This window comes from Callorhinchus milii, unplaced genomic scaffold (genome assembly GCF_018977255.1).
Source record: "Callorhinchus milii isolate IMCB2004 unplaced genomic scaffold, IMCB_Cmil_1.0 Scaffold5, whole genome shotgun sequence".
Classification (NCBI taxonomy): Eukaryota; Metazoa; Chordata; class Chondrichthyes; order Chimaeriformes; family Callorhinchidae; genus Callorhinchus; species Callorhinchus milii.
The window spans coordinates 49,265,674-49,277,764 of record NW_024704746.1 but is presented as its reverse complement, the minus strand read 5'-3'; the positions used below and the strand labels follow the sequence as shown (position 1 = coordinate 49,277,764).

Sequence of the window (12,091 nt, the reverse complement as noted above, 5' to 3'; positions counted from 1 at the left end):
AAATAAATCACCTCCTAATTTGTAATGCCTCTCCCCTTACCTTCCATTACTCCAACACTTACTGGAGGCCCACTTACTCCTGACCCATCAAAGCATGTGTACTTACCAGCTGGCTGCATTGAATCGCGGGAAATGTAGTCTTCATCCGTCGATGCATGTGCAGAAGAACCTCATTTCTCGCAATTCAATGTGATTCTGACGTTTGCTGGTAAGTGTGCATGCAGTGACGTGCGACAACGCATTGAATCACAGGAAATGTAGTCTTACCTGTCACCGCATGCGTACCTACCAGCTGCATTGATTTTACACGTGCGCAGTGGTGATTAATAATAATAATAAATTGATTGAATCAGATTTTATACAACTCCTACAGTTGCCTGCAACTTGGACTTCATGCTAATCATATTAAATATTATGCTCCCTACTGATACGACTTATATGAGTTTTACTGTATGGTTATATTTTTTTAAAAACCCATCTCTTTCACACTTTCAATCACAGAAAGCTGAAACAAATCCTCCAATTCCATTGTTTACCAGAACATGAGCAATCTGTCACACGCACAAGCACAAAACACCAGAAACATCATTTGCAAGTCTCTTGAACACTGTTTCCTACACTGTAAGCAGGTGGATTAATCTTTATCACAAGTGTCAGAGACGATCATTTCCTGCTCAGTGTGGACGGCTGGCTGTCACTTGCATGGCTGTTCAAGGAGACAGCTGTAATAAACCAGCCAGATATGATAACTGCTTGAAACCACCTCATCATCTGCTGAGAGATGAACTCTACAGAGGAATTGGCGAACTCGCAAGCAAGCAAGAGGACTCGGGTTTGTTTCCTGGGCGGGACGAAACCCTAGGCAAGTTTCCTTACTCCACACGCCTCTGTTTAACAAGCAGTAGGTAGGAACCCAGTTGTTAGTCGATTGGCCGATCACTTTCTGAGAGTAATACTTTAAATATTTAAAAAATGTGGGTCACAGCTGCGCACAATTGGCTACCGTATTTCGCCCACAAAATACACAATTATATTCTGTAAAGCGCTTTGAAACGTCTCAGTAGCAGTCTCACCTCTGATTCCACCCCAAGACCTCCCCTCCTCAAACTGCTTTGGTCTCCACCATCAGCTTGGGTGCCAAGCCAGGTTTATTAAGGACCTTTGCACATCCTCTGTGAAAGGTTGTGTTGTGTCATCCATCCTCCATCGTAGTCCTCAGGGCTGCCCCCTCCCCAGGTCCCATTCAACCAAGGAGCTCAGGGGGGTTGGGCGGTAGTGGTGAGTGGGGGGTGGGGACAAGACAAATGCTTTCAATATTCACAAGGACAAAAGGTAAAGGCAAGGCGTGCTCTGCTTACCTCTAAACGTGCCGGAAAACAGGTAGATCCAGGTGAACGCCGGGATGAACAGGATGCTTAGTGTGGCCGCGAGGAACTTCCTGCGTCCACGGCAGATGCCCAGCATCCTCAGGGATATTTCCTCCACGTCCCAGCGATCTTCCTAAGTGGGCAGCATCGCACCTTCAGCCACGCACATCTTCCTCTCTGAAACGCAAACACAGGCTTCCCTCAGCCACTGGGTCCTGACAAACCGAGCGCCCTCTCTCCCTCTGCCAGCAGAATGACTCTGCAGTTGTGTAAGATGTCAGCCCGATTCAACCCTCGCTCGCTCGCCTCCGAGTCAGAAGGTTGTGGGTTCAAGCCCCCATGGTGGGGGCATTGAGCTCACACAGTCCAAGACGCTCTAGTGCAGTGCTGGAGGGAGTGCTGCATCGTCGGAAGCGCCATCTTTAGGATGAGAGTTTAAGCCATGGACACGTCCATGCCTGTTCAGGTGGACATTGAACATCACATGGCACGACTCAAAAAATAGAAGCAGTTTCTCTCTCCCAGTGTCCTGGCCAGTAATTCTCCACCCGGATAAAATGCATCATTCACTTCATAGTTGTTAATGGAACGTTGCTGTGTACCAATTGGCTGCCGCGCTCACCCACAAAATACAGTCACGGCACTTTATAGTAAAATCCTGTGAAGCACTTTGAGATGTACCCCATTGCAATTAGACATTGTATCGAAAGTATCCAATGCAAGAATTATTATTATTCTTATGATTATTTTGTTATTACAGTTAAAACTCTGCAGCTCGTGTACTCTTGGCACCAGACTCCATGACCCCATCACTCCCACCCTCACCCGACTCCACTGGCTCCCCATCCCTCAGAGGATCGAATTCAAGATCCTCATCCTCACCTTTAAAGGCATCCATGGCCTTGTCCCCTCCTACCTCTCTGATCTGCTGTTTCCCTAACAACCTGCCCGCTCGCGCCGTTCAGCAGGCTCCGGCCTGCTCCATGTCTCCCGCCCGATCCGCCCTACCATCGGGCTTTCAGTCTCTCTGCCCCCACACTATGGCACTCCATCCCACAGTCCCTTTGCCTCCTTCAAGGCCGGTCTGAAGACCCTCCTCTTCGATTGTCTCTCTCTCTCTAACTCTCTCAGTGTCTCTCAGCCTCTCCCTTTCTCAGTCTCTCTTTCTCAGTCTGCCTCCCTCTCAGTCTTTCTCTGTCTCTCCCACAAAACACAGAGTCACTACACTTTATAATATATTCTCTCTCAGTTTCTCTCTCTCTGTCTCTGGCTCTCTTACTATCTCAGTCTCTCTCTGTCCCACTATCTCAGTCTCTCTCTCCAGCTGCCTTGGCAACTAGAAAAAAAGTGTCATACATTTGTTGCGGAATATAGATGTATCTCTCTGAAGAATGTGTCCTCTGTCGCTATGTAGTTGCAGAATACGATGCATACCTTGTATTTTGGGGCTTGATGAAAGTATTTTTTAATATAGCTCATTAACGATAGGAGATTTCCCCTCTAAAAATATGCCCATGACACTGCCAGCTGCAAGATCCAAAATCATGGCTCTACAATCGGTTATTGCGTGATTGGCAGATACACAAACACATACACAGACAGACGCTTCATCCTTATTAGTATAGATTATTACTATTACTTTAGTGTTTGGATTGCCTTACAATCAAAGTCCCTGCACCTGGGGCACACTTAGGGTGAATGGAAGGCAGTCATTGCCATATGTATTGTTATGTGATGAACATGCATCCATTACGGGTACTTTTGCTGTTTCTTTCCTGATATTGTAGCTATTAACTGTGAACAGTTTAAATTCACTGACTGCTCGCACTCTTGATTTGTGTAAACAAATGAACACTCATACTTCATGCTGACCAGCACAGGCTGCTCAGAGAGACTTAACCCTTTGGTTTCTACATAAAGCAAAACTATTTTTACAGCCAATGAGCATGCCCAAGCTACAATTGAATCGCTGGTAAAGCTAGTAGTGCAAGTATTTTGAAGCAGTCGCACAAATCGATCAAATTTCTAATCCCACTTCACATGATGGTCACCAACTTTACTGCAATCATATTAACTAACTGCAGTGTTTAATGAAATGGGAGATTTCACTTTGTGATTATAGTTCCTACAGATACTGACAATGGCTCGTTACACCCTATGGAGGTGGCTTTCCTTCCATCGACTTCTTCTGAGACGACTTATACTTTGCTTACCCTCCCACCCACAAAGCCGGTCTTCACATTCAATTTCGGCTCAACCGTCTGGGGGAGATGAGTGGACAAGTACAACCGAATCAATCGTCTACTTCACAACAGCGGCCATCACCTGCACAGAGGACAGGGTCTACATTGGCAACCGCGCAGATTTTGTATGCGTCGGGTGTGGTAGAGCGTGCGGTTACGGGATCAATAGGTAAACACTGTGATAATTCAAGAAGAAGTGATAGTATTAAGAATGTCATTGTTCTGATTTATTTTATGTAACATTTACTTTGTCTATTCCAGTATTTCAATAATGTTCAAAGCCAGTGGGCAAGGATAGAGAGGAACATGCACTGAAATAATATTTCAAATTTCTATACTATTTGTTAATCATGATATTATTGATAATGAAGTGCTGTAATTGCAGATGCTAATATTAGTTGAAAGGATTGATGTGGTAGCTGAAGTAAAAGGGAATCGTGAAGATTCTGTGTTGTCAGCTTGACCCACTCGAGATGGGGACTGGATATTTCACAAACCCAGAATTCTGGTTGTCTTAAGTTGACCAAAAAGGATATCGCAAAGACTTGTGACTTGTTTGACTGAAATAGCTATGGACTCTCAAGGACATTGGTAACATCAGTACATAAAGGTTGCCAAGAACAAAAGGAGCATACCGGCCTTGAAAGATATGTTTTTAACCCTACAATGAATGGTAAAAACAAGGTCTCACTGCCGACTTGGCGGACATGACTAAAAAGATCTAAGTTTGGGAATGAAGAAGACAAGTCTAATCGATCTTAAGAAGAGATATTCTACAATCAACATTGATCGAACCACATTAACAAGTAGATAGATTCCTAATCACAGCCGCTGGATCAATCTGATTAATTAATTGCACTGAACTTTATTACTCATATCTTATCATTTTGTGATTGCCGAAGCCATAATTTTATTTACAATGATTGTGTCTTTATGTTGTTTTTTTTATTTGCTTTATTGGTCTTGGTGTATTTGTGAGACCTCATTATGATCATTATTTTGGTCTCAAGATGGGGACTGTTAGTATAAGAAAAGGTTAACAGAATAGATGGCTCGACCTGTGAGTAGGGCACCTGACTAGAGACCACAGGAGTGCAAGGTTATGAAAACATACTGATTGAGGAAGAACAGGGAGTACGGACAAGGAGCTAGATAAGGAGGAAAACTAGTCTTAGCAGGGCACATGCTCTAGTGGAAAAGTACCATCACGAGCAGATTACGGGTACACCAACTAGCTGGGTAAATACAACAGACACACAAAGTATAGTTGAGCTCCACAGAGTAAGATAAGAACTACAGGTTGCTGAGCCGAGTGGTGGTCATCAGGCAAGACTGCTTATCTGGTAGTATATTTACATTGTTGAATAAACTGTCTTGATTGTACAACTTGATTGTCTGTGTTCAGACCTTTATTGGTTAATGGCGAGTATCGAATTACGGTAGAAAGAACCCAACAATATTTTCCACATTACCTAATGGCTAACCTCAACCCATCCACTTACCGGAGCTCTTTCTATACTATTGACCTCCCTTACACAATCAATTTCCCTGAGGCACATCAATTGTTGTCATCAGCAGATTGCACATCGTTCTGCCTTGTGATGTTGCCCATTTGCAGTTTGCACTGCTCGGCACAGCAGATGTACCCTGGCAATCACCAGAGCTCATGCCAGAGCCACAAGAAATCCTCAGCATCTTCCCTTTTCTGTTTGTGGGCCTTCTGCACATCCCTCGACCCTTCCACTCCACCATTGGCGGACTTGCTTGCAGCCACTACGCCCTAACCCTCCAGGACTCCCTACATCAACCGCTCCGCCTTGCTCCTCTTCAACTGTGCCTGCGGGAAGCTTCCTGCTCTTCCCGGCTCAGCGACAAACTACACCATTGTTAAGCGCTCTGAGACGCTACTACACGTGAAGGGTGCAATATAAATGCAAGTCATTGTGCCGGGAGCATCACTGCACTGTCAGAGGGGCTGGGTTACGAATGAGGCATTAAACCAAAGTCTGGTCTGTGTCTGTTCAGGTGCTCGTTAAAGATCCCATGGCACTATTGGAAAAGAAAAGGGAGTTTCTGACTGAGAATCCTCCAGATAAACTTAGTCTTTCACTTCATTGCTGTTTGTGGGACGTTGCTATGTGCAAATTGGCTGCCGGGTTCACCTACGAAATTCACAGTCACTGCATTTTACAGTAAAATACTGCAAAGTGTTTTGAGATGTCATCCCAAATGTGAAAAGTGCTGTGTTAAATTGGATGATCATTATAATTGTTATTATAATTTATTATTTATTTATTTATTTATTATTATAATCAGTCCCATCTATTAACAGAGCAGTCGGCATCTGTCTCAATGGAGCGCACATTCCCTGTGGAAAAATGTGGGAGGCAGCACTCAGGTTGTCATCATCTGTCTTGAGCCACACAAGCTACCTTTTGCTGCCTCCTCTGCTTTAACCAACAACCCACGCATCTGCCCTCTCATTGCAGCCTTCTCTCACTCAGCCAGCGCAATGATAATAATGATAATCCTTGCATTTGGTACAGTGCCTTTCACATCGGGAGGACGTCCCAAAGCACTTCAAAGGATTTAATGGAATTTGTATTGTGTTGTGAGGACCAGTTTGTGCTCAGCAACATCCTACAAACTGCCATGGAGTGAGTGACCAATTTTATTTGGAGGATTGTTGGCCAGGACACTGGGAGACAGAAACTCCCTTCTCTTTTCAAATAGTGCCATGGGATCGTTAACAGGCAGATAGGACCTCGGTTTAACATTTCATCCGAAGGACAGAGCTGTATCACATGGAGTGTGCTTACATCAAATGAGCCTTCCCCACCCAATCTTTGGAACTTGCTGTTTCTATTCCTCTCCTTCGCCCCCTCTTTGTATCTTCCAATCCCACTTTAAAACGCACTCTTTGACCGTGCCACTCCCCTCACCTCCTTGCTCTGCCAGTGTGTAGGGCTCCGAGCATTACCCTCCATGAAAGCTGCTATTTAAAATGGTTGTTATGCACTCTTGCCTTTGAGTGGCTCCAGAGCGTGGAGTCTCGTGGAGACTTAGAGCTGGAGGCGAGGATGCCCTATCTCAGCTTCAGTTTGTCATAATTACTGGCTGTGCAGCCCTTGGTGGAGCAAAGTCATCAGTGTTATAATCTACTGCTAGCAGCGGAGAGAGAGCACTGGGCAAGTCCACACACTTGTTACCACAGTGTTGTTAGTGTGATGCACTGCTGAACAGCTAATATGTCAGCCTGGCTCAATCGGTAGCAACCTCGCCTCTGAGTCAGAAGTTCAAGCACAAGTCTAGGCTGACGCTCCAGTGCAGTGTTGGGGGAAGGGCTGCATTGTTGGATGTGCCATCATTTGGATGAGATGATAAAATTGATATAAAACACGAGATACAGAAAGGTTCAGAAATGGAGGACACAAGTGCAGGATTAACATGCCTGAAGCGACAAGAGCAGAGATCAGAAGATATTGATCGATTCCACAGAACATTGAGCAGTCACATCATTGTAAAAAAACAGTCCCAGTAATCCTCACATTTGATACAGCGCCGTATCACGTCATCAAAATATCATGAGTTGCTTCACAGCATTTATTATATAATATTATAATGCTTGCAATTTAATATAGTACTTTTCATGTCTTCTAGATGTCTCAAAGCACTTCACGGAATGTACTAAAAAGTGAATTGACTGTCTATTTGTGGGCGAAATACGGCAGCCAATTGCGCACACCAATGCCCCACAAATAGATTGGATTGAGTGACCAAATTATTAGTATTTTTTTTGAGGGATTATTATCCCCAGAAAAGTAATCCACCAATTAACTAACAACTGGGTTCCTACTTTCTGCTAGGTAAACAGGTGTGTGGAGTAAGAAAACTTGCCCAATATTTCGCTCAGCTGGGAATAGAACTCAGGTCTCTTGTTTGCGCGGCAAGTGCTCTAACCACTGAGCTACAGGACTCCAATTTACTGTAAAGTGTAGTGACTGTGTATATTATAGGCAAACACGGCAGCCATGGGGAGAGAGAAACTTCCTTTTCTTTCCTATCGCGTCATGGAATCACAGGATCGGATTGGCCCATCCTTCAAGAACACCCAGCCCACCCTCCTCCCATCAAAGCCTCAATCACCCTTTCTGGCAACCTGTTCCAGTCATGTGTATGTGTGTGTGTGTGTTGGGTGGTGGTATCCAGCTTTGCATAAAATTGGAACAGCCTGTTGCTCGCATTAAAGCTCCCAAAATACAGATAAAAGTACATTTATGTCACACAGCTTTCACTGTTTTCTATAGAATACAAATTCACAATTACATGGCGCCTTTGACATTGTGAGGACATCGCAAACTGTTTAACAGGCCTGGCTTGGCAACCGAGCTGGGGGTGGGGGAAGGGGTAAAATGACTGAAAAAACGATCAAAGAGGAACGCCTTGAGACAGACCCTGAAAGAGCAAGGTGGACTGACTTACAAGTTTAAATTTACAGAGTGCAAAAGGGGGGAAGGAGTGAGAGCCGCAGAAAGCATTTAGTGGAAATGACTATAGGGTTAAATGCATTTACCCTCATTCTTCAGTTTTTAATTCAATTCACTTCAAGCTGGTGTCTAATTCAGGGAGAGCTCATTAACCCGAAGGTCCTGGAGAGCATGATTGATGAGAAGGAAACACCCTTCCCCTCCCCCACTTCTCTCATCTCTGAAAACACCGCACTCAAAATACACACAACTCAGGAGATGACGGGCCCCGCAAGTCTCCAGACAAACAGGTGAGACTGAGCTGCTCTCCCAGGCTCAGAAATCACCTGCCGCACTCCACAAGGGAAAGAAGGAGAAGAACTGAAGCACTCTCGGACTATTGTGTCCTTCAAAAGCTATGGGAATTCCCAGGCCCGGGCTGGATAGGGCTTGTAACCAGGGCACATAATACTAATAATAAAATGATTGCGTTTGACATTTACTATATCAAATGCAAGGTTATTATTAAAGTTGAGATGTCATTGAGACATCTCAAAGCGCTTCACAGGATTTATGGTAAAGTGTAGTGACTGTGTACTTTATGGGTGAAACATGATAGCCAATTGCGCACAGCAATGTCTCAAAAACAGTCGTGGATCAATTGACCAAATTTCTATTTTTCACCTCTCCCTAAACTGCCCTGAGAGAGAAGCCAGTTCTACATGACTGGTACTTTAGAAATGCAAGTTGTTGTTTCTGTTAATAATCCTTGATCATAATCCTTACATTTAATGTTGCGTCTCATCCCGCATTTGATTTCAAAGCGCTTCACAGGATTTACTGAAAGTGCAGTGACTGTGCATTTTCTAGGCGACCATAGCAACCAATTTGCACACAGCAAAATCTCTAAACAACCATGAAATGAGTGATCTATTATTTAAATATGGGGATTGCGATCAGGACACTGCAAGAGAAAAATACCCTTTTTTCCAATGCCACAGGATCTTTAATAATCAACTGAACAAGCACAGGCGGGATCTTGGTTTAATGTCTCATCAGACAAATACCTCCGCAATGCAGCCCTCCCCTTAACACTGTATTAAGTCTGTCAGCCTCGACTGTGAGCTCAAAGGGACTTGAACCCACAACCTCTGACTGAGCCAAGCTGGCACACACAGTGACTGAGCCAAGCTGGCACACACAGTGACTGAGCCAAGCTGGCACACACAGTGACTGAGCCAAGCTGGCACACACAGTGACTGAGCTATGCTGGTGCACACAGTGACTGAGTCAGGCTGACACACACAGTGACTGAGCCAGGCTGACACACAGCGACTGAGATAGGCTGACATAGACCCACTGAGCCAGGCTGATAAGAGTGACTGAGCAAGGCTAGCATACACAGTGACTGAGCCAGGCTAACACATGGCAACTGATCCTGTGCTCCAAATACATTGCTCAGCCTCTCTGTTGCTGGTGCGCTGCAGTCTGGCTGCTTGTTCCGCTGCGCTCACCTGGCTACCAAACTGAAGTGGAGTGAAGTGGGCTGCACCACGGGCTGGAGTTCAGCCAGCGTTAATCTCCGTGGTCAAGGCCATTCTCAATGAGATCAGGATAATCCTTACAATTTGATACAGCGCCTTTCACATCGGATGGATGTGTCAAGCTCTTCACGGTATTTACTGTAAAGTGCAGTGACTGTGTATTTTGTAGGTGAATGTGCCAGCCAATTTACACACAGAAATGTTCCACAAACAGCTATGAAGTGGATTTATTTGGCGGCTTGTCGGTTAGGACACTGGAAGAGAGAAACTTCCTTCTCTTTTCGAATATTATCACAGGACCTTTAGTGTCCACTCTGAACAGGCACTGCAGTGAAGTGTCAGCTTGGACCATATTGGTTCGAATTCTTGAAATGGGGCTTGAACCCACAACCTTCTGACTCAAAAGAGAGTGTGTTTCTAATTGAGCCAGGCTGACAACAGTATCTCAGATCTCAGCGTGTTGGGTTTTCCCACCAATGAAGCGGAGATGTGATCCCATGGTACAAAAAAGTCTTAAGCATTTTGGTCACCTTTTTACCAAAATTTTGTCTTGGATGAGACCTTGAGAGATATTCAGCAGCAATTGTTCTCAGTAGCAGCAGCTAGGATTCTCCTCCTTGGGAATAATCTGAGTCAGAAGGTTGTGGGTTCAAGCTGAAAATCAGGACTCACAGCCCAAGCTGACATAACAACAACTTGCATTTATATAGTGTCCTTCATGTAGGGTAACGTCCCGGAGCGCTTCACAGTGACGGCATCTGGCAACGAACCAGGGGGAGTGGGAGGTGACCGTAAACATGATCAAAAAGCAAGGTCTTCAGGCTGGATTTGAAGGTGGGGAGGGAGGGGGCAAGGCGGAGGGATTGAGGGAGAGAATTCCAGAGTTTCAGGGCATAGTGGCTCAAGGCATGGCCACCGACGGTGGAACTGAGGGCACAAGGGACAAACAGGAGGCTGGGCCCACAGGTGGTGGAGTGTGGGGTAAGCAAATCAGATAGGTAAAGAGGTGCAAGGGCATGAAGGAATTTGAAAACGAGTGAGAGGATCTTGAAATCGATCTGTTTAGTGATTGGGAGCTAGTGGAGCCTGGCAAGGAATGATGTAATGGGGGTACATAGTTTTGTGCTGGTCAGTATCTGAGCGGCAGAGTTTTGAATTAATTGGATCTTGTGTATAGTGGAGCTGGGGAGGCCAGCGAGGAAAGTATTGGAATAGTCCAGCCAGGAAGTGATGAAGGCATAGATGAGGGTTTCAGCTGCATCAGTGGGAGGTATGGATGGAGGTGGGCCATCTGGCGCAAGTGGAAAAAGGGTTCCTGGTCAGGGAACAGATGTTTGGTAAAAAGGAAAGCTGGAGATCGAACCTGACATTGATGGGAGCCAAAGTGTATGACTTCTGTCTTGCCGACATTCAGCTGCACGAAATTTGCGGTCATCCAGGCTTTGTCTGTCAAACAAGCTGACAGGACATCAATGGGCTGGGAGTTTCTGCTGGAGGAGTAACTTTGGGTGTCATCCTCATACACGTAGAAGTTGACTCCATATGTGCAGATGACATCGCTGAGAGGGTGTATTTAGGACATGACATGCTCCAGTGCAGTGCTCAGGGAGCGTTGCATTGTCACATATAATGTCCTTCAACATTAGACGGAGGTTCCCTCAGGTGGATGTTCGGGTGGAGCTACTCTCTCCTGTTGTCCGGGCAACAATCTCCCAAATAAAATTGGGCACTCACTTTGTGGCTGTTTGTGGGATATTGCTGTGTGCAAATTGGTTGCAACCTTTACTAACAAAACACAGTTACTACTCTTTACTGTAAGTCTAGTGAGGTGTTTTGAGACATCCTCCCGATGTGAAAAGTGCAGCATTAAATGCGAGGATAACAAAATATCCTGCCTGGCTTCCAAACACCTACTCTCCCATCTACATATTAGTGCATCAGCACTGGAAGCAGCCCCTGAGGAAAGCTTTGTTGGTGACAGACGTGGAAAATAAGGGCACAGAGGAACATTACCAGAGGGAGTGAACTGTCACATCCACAGATTAATGATCCCTTTTTACTGGGTTCACTGGCCTGGTAGCTGTGTTACATCAGCACTGTACGTTGCCTGCGCTTATTCGTGGGGCATCACTATATGCAACTCGGCTGCCATTTACCCACAATCCACATGATCATTTCACTTTATAGTGAATCGCGTGAAGCACTTTGAGATGCCCTCCTGATGTTAAAGGTGCTCTATGAAATGTGAATATTGTTGTTATTATTATACACTTAGCCTTCAGTAGCAGACCAAACAATTATTTCATGTCTGATATATTTTGTCACAATTATGGGATCGTTACTAAATACACAAAAAAAATCAAAGCACTATCCTTTCCTGACTTTGATTCTTGATACTTGACCTTTCCAGCACCCACATTGTATGAATTCTTTGCCAAAGACACAGCTGATCTCTCAGTGTGAAAAAGACT

The 12,091-nt window shown here is 45.0% G+C and overlaps 1 protein-coding gene across 2 annotated transcripts in view; it reads right to left on the bottom strand.

The window, feature by feature from the left end:
- Positions 1-12,091, bottom strand: part of large1 (LARGE xylosyl- and glucuronyltransferase 1) — an 87,502-nt gene that overhangs the window by 43,618 nt on the left and 31,793 nt on the right. Inside the window, exons 1-2 of one of the 2 annotated variants that reach the window (XM_007898571.2) lie at positions 2,250-2,279; positions 1,359-1,544 (exon numbers count right to left, since the gene is read on the bottom strand). In XM_007898571.2, coding sequence (XP_007896762.1) covers positions 1,359-1,464 — 106 coding nt within the window. In that variant the 5' untranslated portion in view covers positions 1,465-1,544; positions 2,250-2,279. Of the gene's footprint in view, positions 1-1,358; positions 1,545-2,249; positions 2,280-12,091 lie in introns of those variants that run through there. The other variant, XM_007898570.2, reaches the window with a different exon arrangement.